At 40.9% G+C, this 17482-nt stretch overlaps 3 protein-coding genes across 3 annotated transcripts in view; all 3 read left to right on the top strand.

Moving 5' to 3' along the window:
• Positions 1-244: 244 nt before the first annotated feature.
• Positions 245-5421, top strand: eapp (e2f-associated phosphoprotein). Its single transcript, XM_055231373.1, has 6 exons — positions 245-414; positions 1723-1916; positions 2047-2133; positions 2222-2336; positions 3404-3529; positions 4320-5421. The coding sequence occupies exons 1-6, from the start codon at positions 335-337 to the stop codon at positions 4693-4695; spliced, it is 978 nt and encodes a 325-aa protein (XP_055087348.1). The 5' UTR covers positions 245-334; the 3' UTR covers positions 4696-5421.
• A 748-nt stretch (positions 5422-6169) lies between these two features.
• Positions 6170-9007, top strand: sptssa (serine palmitoyltransferase, small subunit A). The gene is made up of 2 exons (XM_033988408.2): positions 6170-6336; positions 8714-9007. Exons 1-2 carry the CDS (start codon positions 6234-6236, stop codon positions 8815-8817), a joined length of 207 nt encoding a protein of 68 aa, XP_033844299.1. The 5' UTR covers positions 6170-6233; the 3' UTR covers positions 8818-9007.
• Positions 9008-13799: 4792 nt separating this feature from the next.
• Positions 13800-17482, top strand: part of egln3 (egl-9 family hypoxia-inducible factor 3) — a 4814-nt gene continuing 1131 nt past the window's right edge. Inside the window, exons 1-3 of the mRNA XM_033988407.2 lie at positions 13800-15093; positions 16008-16127; positions 17081-17217. Coding sequence (XP_033844298.1) covers positions 14737-15093; positions 16008-16127; positions 17081-17217 — 614 coding nt within the window. The 5' untranslated portion in view covers positions 13800-14736. The remainder of the gene's footprint in view (positions 15094-16007; positions 16128-17080; positions 17218-17482) is intronic.

The following is a 17482-nucleotide window of genomic DNA, read 5'->3' on the forward strand; positions in this document are numbered from 1 at the left end:
ATCCATTGAAGGCCCATTTTGGATATCCACAAGTAGAACAAGTGTCCAGCAGTGATCTGACCAGAACTGAAGAAGCAGTTTGGACGAGCAGCGAAAAGTCTTCACTCACTTTGTTTTTTTTTTTTTTTCTTTTACCATGGATCATACCTGCACAAGTGAGGGATTACACAGACATCTGCACAAGAATAAAGACTAATATGTTTCAAAACTTGTCCTTGTGGTGGCGCTGGTTAGAATGAACTGCAGCGGAAGCGGAAGTGGCAGTCTCGCGGTGAAACAGGAACTGCCGCAGTTTAAGCTAAAAACACAAATAAAACGCCATAAAACCGTGAAAATGGACAAAATGAGCAGGTCCCAGGAGTTTGACTCATATGAAATCGAGGAGCCGAGTGACGAGGAGCGAGCCCAGAGCAGGTAACATGTTTGGAGATGTTTAAAAAGACGAAAACGAGGCTAAACGAAGCTAACGCGTGGCTAGGTGGCTAATGCTAACATGTAAACAAACCCGTGCAATAGTTTCCTTAAAATAAAGCACATTTAAAACGAATCGTGAGCATTATTTAGATTAAACCATTTATCATTTACAAATCTGTGTATTTTTTTTTCCTTTTAAATTTCGTTTTGCTAAATTAAATCATCTAAATCTGTGAAGTTATGGCAACACAATCTGGAGAAATAAGAATTAATTGTTTCAGGGGTAGTTGTTTATACAGTAGACAACACCTCCTGCACAGAGCATCATATTTTGAATCTCTTGGGGCTTTAAACACTGCGAATCCTGTAGTTTAATTCTCTACAAACATGCTCTGGAATGTCCCTGTGTGTCAGATGCCCTTCCTGTGTCTCCTGGGGCCTTATTCTGTGTAAAAGGTGCTAATCCTGTAGTTTAGACCTCTACAAACTGTTCTGTAATGCATGGGATTTGTTTATTTTTATTTTTTTTGTAGTTTATTAGTTTAGCTGTTCAGATTTCAGTCTCCTCTCAGGTGTGAATTATTCTCCTGGAAGGGTTTAAAATGCAGTTGTGGAGATGCTGTCGAGTCAGTCTTCGTTGTAACTTTCTTTTTCTCGTCTCAAAAAAGCATATTGTTTGGAGCATAGTTTGAACTTAAGTCTCGAGGAACACGTTTGAGTATTTTTCTAATTGTTAATTCAAAGTATATGTGTCATTTTACTATTAGTTAGTTACATTTTTTTGATAAAGTGCATGTAAATGAACATACATGATGCACATGTTGATTGTACATGGGGCCATTTACATCCGTCGTCCCACAGACACATTCACACAAACACATTCATTCTTTCCACCCATGCCCAACACTGCTTAGCTTCTGAGATCAAACCAGAGTTAGATTTTTTAGTGTTATGGCTGTTAATTTGTTTTTAACCAAATTGATGATTATGAAAAACAAGGGGACAAACTAACCCCCCTCTTTTTCTCTCCCACCCTTCTGTCTCTCCCTTTTTTCTTTCTTTCTCTCTCCCTCCCTCCCTTTCTCTCTCTCTCCCTCCCTTTCTCTTTCCCTCCTTTCCTTCCCCCCTCGCATTCTCTCTCCGTGCCTTTCTCTCTTGATCCCTTTCTCCCTCTCTGTATCTGTCCTTCCGTTCTTTTCTTCCTCCCTTACTTTCCTTTCGCCCTCCCTCTTTCTCCCGCTCTTCCTCTCTTCCTCTGCTCTTCCCTCACTCCCTTTCTCCCTCCCTGTCTTCTCTCCCTCTCTTCAGCTCTGAGGATGAGTTGGAGGTGTTGCTAAATGGCACTCCACAGCAGAAAAAGAAGCTGATCCGTGAGTACCTGACCGGAGAGAGCGAGTCATCCAGCGCAGACGAGTTTGAGAAGGAGATGGAGGCGGAACTCAGCTCCACAATGAAGGACATGGAGGGCTCCTGGGGCCCCAGGACCAGTGCACCAGGGCAGGGTCAGTCTGAACCAGGGCCAGATTGATATCACTATTTTCTTGGAGCCAGATCACAATTTTGTTTTTTTTTTAATCACAATTCATGTAAAAGTCTGTATGTTTTACTAGTGTCTCTCTTGCCTAAAAACAGCGGGGACATCAGGAGGAGGAGGGGCAAACCCTCAAATGTACGACAAGATTTACTTTGACTCGGACTCAGAGGAAGAAGACACAGCCAGTGAGTCAAACAATGGACAAAGTTATACAATTTAACGTAATCAGGACACGCACATAAGCTTAATTTAATGATTCCTCTCGTCTGATAGGCAGTTCGACTGGAAAGAGGCGGAGACAGCGGATGGTTCTGACCAATGATGAGCTTCTGTATGACCCAGACGAAGACGATCGGGACCAGGCCTGGGTTGACAACAAGAGGAGACAGTGAGTTTACATATCGAAAATATAGCAAATCAATTAGTTTATACATTAAAAAAACAAATACAGGAGGAGACACTAAGGCCGTATTCACACATATTCATGGCTCTGTGGAGCGGCCCCCAGTGGCACTAGATTTAGTTCTGGTTACTTCACTTTAGGCTCGGTCTTGTTCACATACTCTGCACATCATTCACCCTAAACACCATGAGCCATGTGACAGTTCATCAGCTGATCTGAACATATTTCTATGACAACATGCTTCAAGCAAACAGAAAACACACACTCACTTCTTCTATACGCGGTGGTCTTTTCTTTCACCTGTGGCTAAATACACTGCAAGGACCGTACGCACTGGTGGAGGAGGAGAAGAAAAAGCTTTTCAAACAACTCACAGACAGGCTCACCTGTGCAGACAGACCCAGGCTCACCTGCGCAGACAAATTCAGGAGGAGACTACTAAGTTGATCCAAATTCTCTCATCAGACAAATGTGTCAAACAGCAGCTCTGCAGCGCCTATTCATACAAAGCATTTTTACTTGCACTGCAAAGATTGGCCCGACATTGGCCATGTTCACACGGCACTTGCCCCACTCCAGAGTGCGAGAGGAGCCGCTCCGAGATCTCCTGTTTCAAGCGCTCTTGGAGCAGGGTTTTAGTGGTCCAGAGTGAAGCTGTTGGGTTCACACTGGCCTAAGCACATTGCTTTCAGAGCAAATGCTCTTTTACATCAACCTGACTTGTGAAAATGACCTAAGTTCTATTACATGTAAATATATACAAGAGTAGACAGTGAGTGTCCATATGCAAACTATTACATTTTGATCCAGGTTGGAAAATCCGGACTGGAGTTCACTTTTTTCTTTTCTCCCACACATATGCCCTGTAGTAGTAGTTGTAGTAGTGGTGGTACTAGTAGTAATTCTAGTTGTTGTATCCTGTTCATTCTGTTTTGTCAAATAGTGTCATACAAAAAGGATTATTATACTGAGGTAGTAGTAGTAGTAAGTATTTATTCCCTGTGTGTACTTGCAGTAGTAGTATTTGGATTTATCCCATGTTTATTCCTCAGGTACCAGAGCAGACGTCGGCCCCCTGGTGGTGCAGGAGCAGCGGTGCGCTCACAGGGCCTCTGCAGCAGTGACGCTGTGTTAAACTGTCCAGCCTGTATGATCACACTCTGCCTTGACTGTCAGAGGTAACACATATTCACATGCAGTCATACTCTGCAGCTGATGTCATCAATATTCCTTGGGGATATGAAGCTAACTAAAGACACTGCTCTGTCTGACGCTCTGTTAGATTTTAATCTGAGCTTTGTTTTAACACAATATGACCAAACATGTGTGAATGAAACAAAACACAACTCCAGGTATGTTTTTGAGGAGGTAACAACATTATCCAATCCACTTTATTTATATAGCACATTTCACAAACAAATGCAGTTTCCAAAGTGCTGCACAAATATATTATAAATAAAAACAACTGGTTAAGTAAATCAACATTCAACTTTATAACATGGCTTAAAACTCATAAGAGTCAATTTTGTGCAATATAGGAGCTTTAAGAAATTCTACCATTATAACTACAATAAGAAACACTGCATCGTGATTTAAATACATGTTCAAAATCTTCTAAAGGCTCTGTCAAAGGTTTGTTAAATGCAGATATTTGAATGACTCTCTGAATTGAGCACTGCTTGGAGTTTGGACACTCCTAAAGGAAAATGTGAAATTGCAATTGTTCATGTTGGAATGAGCTATTTGTTCAGATATAAGTTGTATACAGAATATTTTCTTTTCAGCAGACATTAATTTGAGCATTGTCAGTGTTGTGATCAGTCTTAAGCATGTGATGTAATGTGAAATACTAATGCTAAGATCCATACGTGTTTTTAAAAAGCCAGTTTAAATACATATGAATAAATGTGCTTGCTTTAATTTACACTATTACTCATTTTTCTTTTGTCCTCTTTTTTTTCGTTTCAGACATGAAAAGTACCGAACTCAGTACAGAGCCATGTTTGTGATGAACTGCACCGTGAAAAAAGACGAGGTCCTGAGATACAAAACCCAACCGGATCCACGGAAGTTCAGGAACAGACGCAAACGTAAAGCTCCAGGAACCCAAACTGGACCGGAACTAGACCAGGGACTAAACCAGGGACAAAACCAAGGACTAAACCAGGACCAGGGAATGAATCGAGGACTGAAGCAGGACCAGAGACCGGACCAGAGACCAGAGGGGCTGGACTCGGATGAGGTCTACCATCCTGTGCAATGCTCCGAATGCTCCACGGAAGTTGCTGTTTTTGACAAAGACGAAGTTTATCATTTCTTCAACATCCTTGCCAGTCACTGCTAACACTACGAGCTAACATCACTGCTAACACTGACAGCTAATGGTCTAACAGTCATTGCCTGATGTTGGTCCATTTTCATTAAACTCATGTGCTCAGTTTAAATATATATATGACATTTTACAGAGTTTATTCTTAGAAAAAGGAACAAAATGATTGTTTTTGCTCATGAGTTTCAAAATGTGATGTTTTACGTCTGCATTCATACTTAACTACACTCTGCTCCATTTAAATGTAGTTTAAATATATAATGTGGTTGAGAAAGTATTTATCTTAAAGCGGTTTATATTCAAAAAGTAAATTCAAACAAATGTCAGTAATGAGGTTTGTCCCAAGTACAGTTACTATAACAACATCAGCCGTACGCCAAAGTATACGGGCATGCTCATTTTGGATATTGTGCCAAATCGGGTAATGATGGACCAAACTAATGATGCTAGCAGTCTGGGCTAAGAGGAGCACCGCCAAAACAAAAGACTGTTAACATTTGATTTTACTGTTTCAAACGTTTGAGTTTTTGGAGTAAAGTGATGCCTTATTTTAAATTTTTTTCAATTGAATTTCAATTTTATTGTTGCTTTTGTATAGCCTCACATCTCCTGGTTTTGTACAGGTGTGTTTCTGATATTTCAAGTTTGCTCAGAAAATCAAATATATTTCCTATCTTTATTAGGGAGTATTATACAAAATTGTTCTACAGTTTTCTCATTAAATTCATGCCTGAAGAGGTTTTAGGTGTCATCCATGCATGCTTGAATGATCAAATTTAGAGCATCAAAAACAAAAGTGAACATTAAGTGAAATAGCCTTTTAACACCTTCTCAAGTTAATATAAGTGTGGTGGGTTTTATTTTTGTAAATTGACCAAACTCTGGTTGTTTTGTAAATTTATGGAGGAATTTGAATTGTCAAATTGATATAAACTGTGTTTACCATAGAAATTAATATGAGGAACAACTGCTTACGTGGGTAGGAATTCTCACCTTTCAAGTGTTAGTACTGCAATTTACTACTTCCAGGTCTGCATATAATATGTTGGATATTCTTAGGTCTCAGAATGGTAACAAGTTAGAACTGTTACCATAGCAACTGACAATTGCAATGCCACCTATAACAAGAAGCTTTCCAGTTTTACTAATTTATAATTTATTTGATCAGGGACATTAACCGTATGAAGATTTTAGCAGAATACTCATTTCCACCTGCAGTCCCTGTACAGATTGATGTCATAATTATATTTTATTTATTTATTTAGCAGTAGAAGTATTGTTGTTGTTTTTATTAGTATAGCATCTTTCACGGTTTACACTTGTTGCATATACATTTGAAACCGGACCCTGGAACTCCCTTGCGTACGTGCCCCGTGACGCTGCTCTCTGATTGGCTTAAACCTCCGAACTCCTGATTCTACGTCACCGCGTTCCAGGAAGTGGCCCCCGTTACTAGACCACGTAGTAAATAATCGAACGGACCCGGAGAAAAGCGGATAAAAAGCGTTTAAAAGCGGATTAAAAGCGGATAAATCAACGCGCAGCGGCGGAAGATGGCTCTGGGGGACTGTTGGAAGCAGCTGTCCTGGTTTTATTACCAGTATTTGCTTGTGACGGCGCTGTACATGCTGGAGCCGTGGGAGAGAACCGTCTTCAGTATCCTTTCACCGAGACGAGCTAACTGTGGCTAATGCTAACTGCCTTATCTCTCATTTTATAGCGTTTCAGTCATGCGGATTTGTGTTTTGACCCAATAGTACTCATATATTTAATTATTTGAAGCCGTATTTGAGTTTTAATCGCTTACCTGTTAACTATGCACAATTCAGAGAGGTTATTCAATGTACTGGAAGTTTAATCCATATGTTACTTTTGCATTTGAATGTGCAAAAATCTTAGAAACATTACTTTATATGACATCATTTGCTCCAGGAAGGAAAATCTCTCTCTCCCTCAAGTAACCAACAAACCTGCACCAGTTATGTCAAATATTTGTAGTATGTGGCTGGTGTGGGAGAATTGATTAACCCTACATTTGGACATTAAAACTAACAGTTAAATAAGTTTACAATGTGATTACAGTGTTATATAGATCTTATGTCTGTTATGTACAGCTACTCAGTCTTAAGATGATGTACTTTGGCCTCTAAAGTAAATGTTTGAACCAGTGTGGTCAATATAATCAAATTTCAAACTCTATTTCGATACTAAGGGATGGATTCAGTACTCAATGCTGATTCTGATACTGTGATAATAATAAAAAAACAGTATTTTTTTAGACAATTGAATGTGATTTTCAATGTTAAATGGTAGTACTTTGTTTTCTGTTCCCATGTGGCCTTGTGTCTGTGTAATCCCTCAGTGGTCCATGGGTGTAAACTTGTTCTGATACAGCTCAAGATAATTTTGAAGCTATTCCAGAAAGGATATTTTGTGTCCTGTCAATGAGACTTTTTTAGAATCTATACCTGTGAAAAATGAGTGCCTAGTTTTGATACTAGTTAATATTGATTTGTATCTGATATTCGGTTCATTTGCCAACCCTAGAACAGTGCTGTCTGTAGAGTATTGTTCTTGTATTATACAGAGACAGTGTTTGAATGGGGGATTACTGCAGTGTTGACTTAAAAGTGGGTGTGAGATTCCGCTGATACAAGGTCATCTGACTCAGAGACAGGGAGAAGTATTTGGAGCTGATCATTCGAAGAAATCCGTGACACGTCTGACTTTTCCCTTCCTGTTTAGACTTTCATCATGTTGCTTAAGGCCATCACTCTAAAGTGGGGGGTGAATTAACGAGGATTTTTCTTTGGTGTTGGTAAAGTTTGAAATTAGTCATGTTTTGTCCTCTTAATTTCTTTCCACTTGAGTAGGGTCCTCAAAAGTATCAAAAATCAGATGCTAACCCATATTAAAACTAGTATTAACACTAGATATTCATTTTTCACAGGTATCGATACTAAAAAAAATGTTGCATTCACAGGACAGAAATGAACCCTTCCTGAGTATCTTTGAGCTGTATCAGAACAAGTATAAGATACATAGACTTTGTATACTCCCATGGACCACTATGAACCTACTGGACACTGAGGGAGTACACAGATATAAGGACACATGGGGATAGAAAACAAAGTACTACCATTTAATGTGGAAAATCACATTCTATTGTCTAAAGGAAGTGTTTTTTCTAATTATCATAGTGTCAGAGTCTGTATCAAGTCTATGCCTTAGTATTGAAATCGAAAAGAGTTTTCCTATGGTGACAACACTACTCTAGGGTTCGAGGTGTTTTCTTTGTTTTTTTTTTTTGTTTTGTTTTTTTATGTTTAATTAGTTAGTGTTGTGTTTCGTCCCCTTCATTTCTGCATTTCTTCAGTGTGTCTGGAACAGCACCCATGTAGAGACCCATCTCCAGATCTGACCGAGGCTTGGTCAGGACTTTAGCTGATGGAAAAGCTCTTCTAACTGTTGGGTAGCACTATGGGAGCATTTACACTTACACATTCACCAGATAAAAATGATTACTAAACCAGAACTAAAACTGGTCTATACACAATGGTCCCTCATTTATTGCGAGAGTTACGTTCTAAAAATAACCTGCATGGATGGACATTCTGTACTGCACAGGAGACACGACACGGAGGAAATTGCTTGACAATGATCTATAGTCTCTTAGCCAATCAGGACGCAGAACACAATGCACGTTCATACACTGTAAAACATTTTTTTTAAAAGCAAAAGCATGCAAAATTGCACTAAAAAAAATTCTGCGAAAGGTGAACCTCGATATAGCGAGGGACAACTGTATAGAACCGAACGAAAACAAAGGCCACATAATAACTGAAATAAACTTGACCAAATAAAGTGTGAACGCACCCTTTGAAACCCAACAAGGGGAGAAATATATATATATATATATATATATATATATATATATGTATATATAATGTGTGCGTGTGTGTCCTTAACCCTCTCTTCTCCCTCTCAGTTCAGTATATATTTATATTTATTTGTCCTTAACGCTCTCTCTCAGACTCGTTGCTGATTTCCGTGGCAGCGATGGCCGTTTACACGGGATACGTGTTCATGCCTCAGCACATCATGGCCATCCTGCACTACTTTGAGGTCGTCCAATGACGCGCTCCCGTTCACCTCTGCCTCGCCCAGTCCTGCCTCACGCCTGCGCCTCATTGGTCCGTCCGTCTGTCCATCACCACTCTTCAGCCAATAGGAAGACTTAAGGCTCTGTGAAAACCAAAAGTTAAAATAATCTTGAACTATAACCCCTGGTTTTGAGCGGCTTGTGCACAGACGAGGAGGTGTGTCTTACTCTAAGCACATTCCATTTTAAAACATCTGGATTTAGAAGGTTTTTGGAGTTTTATGACTCAAAAGTTAAAAAAAAAAAATGTGATGAGATTTTTATGTTTTTGAAAAATGCTTCTATGTTTTTAAGGTGGATCGTAGTACATTTATTTGAGTAACTTTTAAAGAAATTGTACTTTTCTTTCAGCATACTTTTACTCCTACGTGAGTAATATATAGTACAGTGGAACAGTACTCTTACTTGAGTAATATATTGTATCCCAAATATTTCTTTTTACTCTTAAGTAGTTTGTTGGACTGCTCCTTTGTACTTTTATTTGAGTAATATTGTAAAGTTACTCTCACTTCAGTATATTTTTGGACTACTCTAACCACCTGTTTTCAAGCAAAGGTTTTTTTTAAAGATGCACTGTGTAACATTTCTGATGCTTGCTTGTAATGTTCCACAATGTGCTATTAAATGTATCTATCTATCTAGCTTGGCTGTAGACAACCTATTTAACTCCATGGAGACAGTAGGAGTTCGATATGTGGTCTAAGGCCAGACTACTGGTCAGATCTATGGAGGAGGTGAGGTCAGTCAAGTTTAATGCCATACTGTGGAACATTAAGGGAATAGTAATAAAGTCCTCGGTAGAAAAGTTGCATAATGCAGCTTTAAATGATATTAAGTGAAAGTATGTGTCTGCAGAACATAAACATATGAATATAAGTCATTTAATATAAATATGAGGAAATAATTGATTCAATTTGCACAGTTTGAAATGCCATGAATTATATTTAGAATCTGTTTTTATAAGATTATTCTGATTTGTGGAGTTTTTGTGGAAACGTTTGGACAGAATGAGCAATCAGTGATGGACCTAGTTTAGTCCTGCTTTAGTCCTTAAAATGTTGACCTTAAGACCTGGTTTAAACCCTGCTTTAGTCCTGGTTTAGTCCTTATTCAGACCCTGGTTTGTTCTGCTTCACCCATTATTTAGTCCAGTAGACCTGGTTTAGTCCATTAATTACCTGTCTGGTTTAGACCTGGGTTTGTCCTCTTTTTGTTCTTGTTTAGTCCAGATTTAGTCCTGGTTTATTCCATGAAACACTGACATGACATAAACCTGCTTAAGTCCTGGTTCAGTTCTCATTTAGTCCTTGTGTATACTGCGATTTTGTCCCCACATGTCCTCACTCTTCTCTGAGGACACTGTGGGGACACCATGCTTTTCTGTGCACAGCCGTGTCTGTGTCGACCTGAAGTGTCTCTTATTGGGCAGATTTGGGTGTCAAACCGAATCACTGTAAAATGCTGATCTGCTCCTTTGTTGTTGTAAATATTTGTTGTAAACAGATGTCAAGTTTTCATGGAGTTGTTTTTTGTGGCGATAAAGATTCTATATCTGAACATTAAAGGCATATTTGGGTAAAATGTTTTCTTTTTTCATTTTGGTTGTGTTTATTGCACTGAAAAATCATGTGTCTTCACTTTGAGTGGGCTTGCACCTCCACAAACCTGACCCTTATTTGGCCTGGAGGAGGACCACCTCCTACTTATTTCCATGGAAATGTTCCTTTGGCTATAATATTCCACAGTATGGCATAAACCCATTGTCCATGGAACTTTCTATGGAATCATGCAGGTGACTTTTCAGAAAGTTAGACTGTACTTTTAAATAAAATGTCAAATATACATTTACATTAAAATTCACAATTATTTTATAGAATAAAAAAATATATAGAGAGTTGAAAAATATGTCAAAAAATATATCCAAATGTCAGTGGAGTGCCATGAGGGAAAGGCTCCATGAAATCATTGATCGATATAATATATGTTCATTTCTCTTTATATCACACAGTGACAGACTGGCACACAGTGTGAAGGTCACATCAGGTTATCTCTCTGATAACTTCAGAATTATAATGTGATTAACTTATCCCTGTGTAGAATGAGTCAGCCTCTGTGTGACTTTGGGCGGGACCTCCTTCGGGTCAGTTTACTTCTAAATAAACCATAATAAGGGCGTTTGTGTAATCCCTCAGTCGTCCAGGTCTGATCCGAAGACATTCAGTACAGCAGATAACTCCATCTTTAGACCTATATCAAAACAAAGAAAACAATATTGCTAGCCATTATGTTAATAGATGTGAGTTAGCTTCAGTGTAGTTAGCTCCTCCCTTCAGACAGATATAAGGCAGTGTCCAGCAGTAACTGACCAGAACTGAAGAAGTGGCTTGGATGATTTTGTCCAGTTGATAGATTTGAATGTTTCTTTGAGCAGAATAAGGGCTGGTTCTGGTTTGGATGCAATTTGAGTCCTACTGTGGATTTGATTTGGTTTGGTCCTCCTTCTAATCCAGGTTTAGTTCCAGGTCTAGTCTCTATCTTTCTACATACTAAAACTAGATACTAATTTTTCACAGATATTGATATATTAAAAAAAAAAAAAGTTACATTCACAGGACAGAAATGAACCTTAATAAGACACATAGACTAGTACACACACGACGCTGAGGGAGCACACACATATAACACACATGTGAATAGAAAACAAAGTACTACCATTTAATGTGGAAAATCGAACCCTCATTCTATCATTTATCATCACCTTGGTATCGATAAAAATTGGGTTTGAAATTTTAGTACCATGGCAACAGTAGTTTAGAGAAAAAGACACACAGGGATACAGGAGGATGGGAGGGCATCTGACACAAGGGGGTAAAACAGGATGGGAGGGCATCTGGAACACATCGATATATCAGGAGGATGAGAGGGCATCTGACACAATGGTTATCTTATTACTACATCAGGGGTATCTAGATGGACACTTGGTGCTTTGTTCTTATCTTAGTTCCCACGGCTTCCCTGTCGCGTGCTGGACGTGTGACTTCCTGTGCGCACGTGTGTGGGAGATGTGGGTTACGTGCAATCTCCAACGGCAGCGGGCACGCCCCTGGACCAACGTGCCCTCGACCTCATGCCCTCTCTTATTAGAATAACAACTACAGAAGATAGGACTCTGACACACACTGTTTACATGGAGAGAGGCGCGTGCGTAACGGCACGCGTGGAACCACTTTTACGCACGGACTATCCAAAACAACATTTACAAACTTTCTATGAAACATGTTCAGGAGGAACTGCGGATTGTGTGGCGGTGGTAAAGTTTTCCAACAAAAGCATGAAAATCCACGTTTGATTGAACCAGGTCAAAACAAGGACTAGATTTGGACTAAATAGGACTAAACCGGACCAAAGCAGGACAACCTGTAAGGCCCAGCCAGGTTACACAAAACATGACCTATATCCTAATCTGGGCAAAACCAGGTCAAGACAAGGACTAAATCAGAACTAAACCAGGACTTATAACTTTACTCCTAACCATAAATCATAACCGGAAGACCAAAGCGCGGTTTGTGTCGTGACTCGGTAAAATATCGAATAACGCGGTGCTCAGATGCGATTTTGGCGCGATTTTGGAGCGGTAGAGTGGAGTACGTGAGGACAGAAGCGCTGATACAGTACGGCACACTCCTCCCCCCACCTCTCCTCCTCCTCTCCACCCCCAGAGTGTACTACACATTCAGCACGTCGCACTTTTGGCCCTGCGTCAAGTGTCACGCACAGGAGACGCGCACAGGAAGTGGGCTCAGGCAAAAATAAAAGCACGTTTCACACTTATGTTAAGGACAGACAGAGGTGGGTAATTTTTGTGAATGTGACAAAGCTTTTGTCACTTGTAGACTTACTAACAGTGTGAAGAGGAACCAGTACTTTTACTCAAGTAAGAGTACTGAAACTCTGTACAGTATAGTACTCAAGTAAGAGTATCATTACCTCAATGAAACAACTCAAGAAGGAGTAAAAGTATGTTGTTAGAAAAGTACTCAAGTACCCAAGTAACATCTATTTAAAAAGTTACTCTAGTAAATGTAATTGAGTATTACCCACGTCAGTTTGTTAATATATATTAATATAATGATATTACACACAATATATGCATCACAATGACATTATAATAACAAATATTTTACAGCATGACCACAAATACAAATAAGGCAGGAAACATTTGTTAAAAGTGCGAGTATCTTCTCATATCATTTATATGAAAAGATCCTCATCAACAGGGGATTGTTTTAAAATCATACGTCTTTTTAAGGAACATTTGACCCTATTTTCCTCTTTGTTCTCTGTTATAATGTTGTTTCCTCATCACAGACCTGGAGTTGTGTTTTGTTTCATTCACATGTTTAACACACAAACTCTGCATATTTAGGCTGAGTTCTTCTCTCAAACTGAAAACACTCTGTTCCACCCTGTGATGTCATCATGTGTTAATACAGGAAGTGCTCCAGTGTGTTTTTAAACTCCATACACCTTCACTAGAATCATTTGAACCATTTCAGCTCTGGAATTGCCAATCTGTGCTCAACTAAATGTAAAAGGAGCTGTTAACTTGAAAACTACCACTTCATGACATCACAAGGTGAAACAGAGGATTTTGAACTTTGGAGATGTAACAGACTAAAATAATAAAGAGTTAACATGTGAATGAAACAAAGGAGGGAACATTATAACATGTCTTACAAGAGTCCATTTGTGCCATATGGGATGTTTAAATTAAATGCATTGCGCACATCCAGTTTGTTCCAGTTTTGGATCTTTTGTTTTGCGTCTCTACTGAATCGTTCCAGCTTTAATTCTGAAGGCGCAGACCGGAACTCTCCTCTTTCACTCTTTGCTGTTTGTTAGTTTGTTGTTTTGATACAAACCCGGCTGTGCGTGAGTCTCTCTGCACTCTGCTTTACGCACGTAGCACCACAGGACGCGGACCTCTCCCACCCGTGGTTCGATTTCACAGACTCAGCGTTTACTCCGCAGATTTGGTCCAAACACGAGGATTTTAATATATTTTTCTGACATTTTTTGACGGTATTAACTGAGTGATATTGTTTGTTCAGATGGACTTTTCGGGAGCGCAGGTTTGGAGAGGTCTACGTGACTGCGGGACACGCTCCACGGACACGTAACTTCTGCAGCCGAAGCTTTGTTTAAAACTCGATATTTCTAAAGACAGTCGAAGTTTAGCGCGAAGACTGTTTATTTGCGCTGTTTTCTTTGAGTTTGCACAATTTTTTGCACAGTTACAGCAGTGTTTTATTGCAAATGTATGGACACGTTTTAGTCTGAATTTAGTTTTTTAAAGTTTTTGAATTGCACTTGTTGAAATCACCTAATAGCTCACATCTGGAGAACAAACTTTCTTTTTCATGACATTTTTCCTCTTTAAAAAGACCAACATTCCATATTTTGACGTTTTAGGTTCAGATTCAAACCTTATAAACGTCCAGTGTTGAACTTTTTCACCTGCACTTTTCCCAAACAGTAATTTTTTTTACACCAACTAAAGATTTCTAAGTAGTTGGAAACCGCTTTTTAACTTTTGACTTTTTTAAACACCGTAAATTTAAGTAAAAACAGATTTTTGGTGACATTTTTGGTTGCGACCGACTGAACGAAACTGAAGTTCAAGTGTCGTCTCAAAATCTGCCACGACGTCGGCCATCTTGGATTCCCGGTCCAAATCCAGACGGCGCAGAGACCTGGTCCGAAGCCGTAGGACCCTCTGCAAACCCCTCCCACTTCTCTGCAAACCCCTCCCACTCCTCCGCAAACCCCTCCCACTCCTCTGCAAGCCCCTCCCACTCTCCAAACCCCTCCCTCCCTCTGCGACAGACCCTAAAATGCCGTTAGCCGAACCCGTTAGCGACGTGGACATCGAGCGAATCGTGGCGCAGCGTGTCGTGCCCGCCCTCTCGGCTCAGGGTTTCTGCTGGTTGGACGGCGTGCTGGGTGATGTCACAGGAGGGGCGGTGCTCGAGCAGGTGAGGAGGATGCACCTGTCCGGAGCTCTGAAGGGGGGACAGTTGATGCGTGCGGCCCCGGGAGTGAAGAGGAGCGCGGTCAGAGGAGACAGGATCGCGTGGGTGTGTGGAGCCGAGCGAGGGTGTGACGCCATAAACGCCCTGCTCGTGGTCATCGACAAACTGGTGATGAGCGCCGCGCGGACACTCGACCGACCAATCAGCCATCGCTCTAAGGTGAGACACGCAACATGTAAAGCTCTAATATCATTAAGGTACTGCTGTTGTGTCATTGAGCACGACACTTCTCTGAGCAGTGACAATGTTTTAAGGCCATGGTGGTGTGTTGGTAGTCTTGGTTCAGTCCTGCTTTAGTCCTGGTTTAGTCCTGGTTTAGTCCTGTTTTAGTCCTGGTTTAGTCCTGGTTCAGTCCTGGTTTAGTCCTGGTTTAGTCCTGGTTTAGTCCTGGTTCAGTCCTGCTTTAGTCCTGGTTCAGTCCTGGTTCAGTCCTGCTTTAGTCCTGGTTTAGTCCTGGTTTAGTCCTGTTTTAGTCCTGGTTTAGTCCTGGTTTAGTCCTGGTTCAGTCCTGGTTTAGTCCTGGTTTAGTCCTGGTTTAGTCCTGGTTCAGTCCTGCTTTAGTCCTGGTTCAGTCCTGCTTTAGTCCTGGTTCAGTCCTGGTTCAGTCCTGGTTTAGTCCTGGTTTAGTCCTGGTTTAGTCCTGGTTCAGTCCTGCTTTAGTCCTGCTTTAGTCCTGGTTCAGTCCTGCTTTAGTCCTGGTTCAGTCCTGGTTTAGTCCTGGTTTAGTCCTGCTTTAGTCCTGGTTTAGTCCTGGTTCAGTCCTGCTTTAGTCCTGGTTCAGTCCTGCTTTAGTCCTGCTTTAGTCCTGGTTCAGTCCTGCTTTAGTCCTGGTTCAGTCCTGCTTTAGTCCTGGTTTAGTCCTGCTTTAGTCCTGGTTTAGTCCTGCTTTAGTCCTGCTTTAGTCCTGGTTTAGTCCTGCTTTAGTCCTGCTTTAGTCCTGGTTTAGTCCTGGTTCAGTCCTGCTTTAGTCCTGGTTCAGTCCTGCTTTAGTCCTGGTTCAGTCCTGCTTTAGTCCTGGTTCAGTCCTGGTTTAGTCCTGGTTTAGTCCTGGTCTAACGCTCTTCTCTCTCTAGGCCATGGTGGCGTGTTATCCAGGGGGAGGAGCTGGTTACGTGAAACATGTGGACAATCCCAACAGTGACGGACGCTGCCTCACCTGCATCTACTACCTCAACAAGGACTGGAACACAAAGGTGAGGAACTACTACTACTTCTACTACTACTACTGCTACTACTACTGCTACTACTACTGCTACTGCTGTGATTAGCACTACTGTTACTTCTGCTCACTGCTACTGCTACTACTTCTCTTGCTACTACTACCACCAATATTACTGCTGCTACTACGACTACTACTACTACTGCTACCACTACTACTAATACTACTACTATTACTGCCTCAACAAAGAGTAGTAGTGTAGCAGTGGCTCAGCTCAGACCATTGCAAGCTGACATTGTGTCCTTGGGCAACACACTAAATCCCCAACATTGCCCCAGATTGGTCTCGTCGGGTTTTACTGGAGACAACGCCACGGTCTGATCGCAGCATTAATGTTTGAATTTTTGAGTCTATGGGGAAAATTAATGGAATGTTTACTCCCAGTGTGTAAAGTGGGCCGTTATACTCCAGATTATTATTAGTAGTAGTATTAATAATGATAGTAATAATAAATATACTTCTACTACTAATACTGGGATGTCAAACTCATTTTCACCGGGGGCCACATCAACAAAATGGTTGCTCTCAAAGGGCCAGATGTAACTGTAAGATAAATGTCACTACATTTTAATCTATCCATGTTTCTATATTTATTATTCAAGTTACAAGTATTGCATATGGATTTGCATAGACATGAAAAAATGGCTGTTTAACTGTGTATCTCCTGATAAACTGACATTTTAAGACAGTCACACCTTTTAATATACTTTGTCGCGGGCCACATAAAATGATGTGGCGGGCCGAATTTGGCCCACGGGCCTTGAGTTTGACACATGTGTACTAATATGCTAATACGATGCTAGTGTCATATTTTAGGCCTAGGTCCATACGTCGTTAAACCTGACTGACGTGTGTGGAAAATGAGACAAAAGGACACATGTGTAACGATTGTTATAATCTGACCTCTGACCCCGGCGTGTTAAACAGGAGCACGGTGGACTGTTGAGGATATTTCCTGAGGGCAAACCTTATGTGTGCGACATCGAGCCTCTGTTTGACCGACTTCTGCTCTTCTGGTCAGACCGAAGGAACCCTCACGAAGTCCAACCCTCCTACGCGACCAGGTGAATGTACAGCACAGGTAACGGCCAATCAGAGCGCAGGGAGGGGTCAGGTGATCAGGAAGTACAGTCCTCCTACGCGACCAGGTGAATGTACAGCACAGGTAACGGCCAATCAGAGCGCAGGGAGGGGTCAGGTGATCAGGAAGTACAGTCCTCCTACGCCACCTGGTGAATGTACAGCACAGGTAACGGCCAATCAGAGCGCAGGGAGGGGTCAGGTGATCAGGAAGTACAGTCCTCCTACGCCACCTGGTGAATGTACAGC

This window comes from Periophthalmus magnuspinnatus, chromosome 22 (assembly GCF_009829125.3).
Source record: "Periophthalmus magnuspinnatus isolate fPerMag1 chromosome 22, fPerMag1.2.pri, whole genome shotgun sequence".
In the NCBI taxonomy this organism is placed as follows: Eukaryota; Metazoa; Chordata; class Actinopteri; order Gobiiformes; family Gobiidae; genus Periophthalmus; species Periophthalmus magnuspinnatus.

What these genes read in the sequence shown, in the direction of transcription:
- eapp (XM_055231373.1), top strand. Translation starts at nt 335, where the DNA reads ATGGACAAAATGAGCAGGTCCCAGGAGTTTGACTCATATGAAATCGAG. An exon ending in GAGGAGCGAGCCCAGAGCAG is followed by an intron (nt 415 to 1,722) that starts GTAACATGTTTG and finishes CCCTCTCTTCAG; the next exon opens with CTCTGAGGATGAGTTGGAGG. An exon ending in GTTGACAACAAGAGGAGACA is followed by an intron (nt 2,337 to 3,403) that starts GTGAGTTTACAT and finishes TTTATTCCTCAG; the next exon opens with GTACCAGAGCAGACGTCGGC.
- sptssa (XM_033988408.2), top strand. Translation starts at nt 6,234, where the DNA reads ATGGCTCTGGGGGACTGTTGGAAGCAGCTGTCCTGGTTTTATTACCAG. An exon ending in GTGGGAGAGAACCGTCTTCA is followed by an intron (nt 6,337 to 8,713) that starts GTATCCTTTCAC and finishes GCTCTCTCTCAG; the next exon opens with ACTCGTTGCTGATTTCCGTG.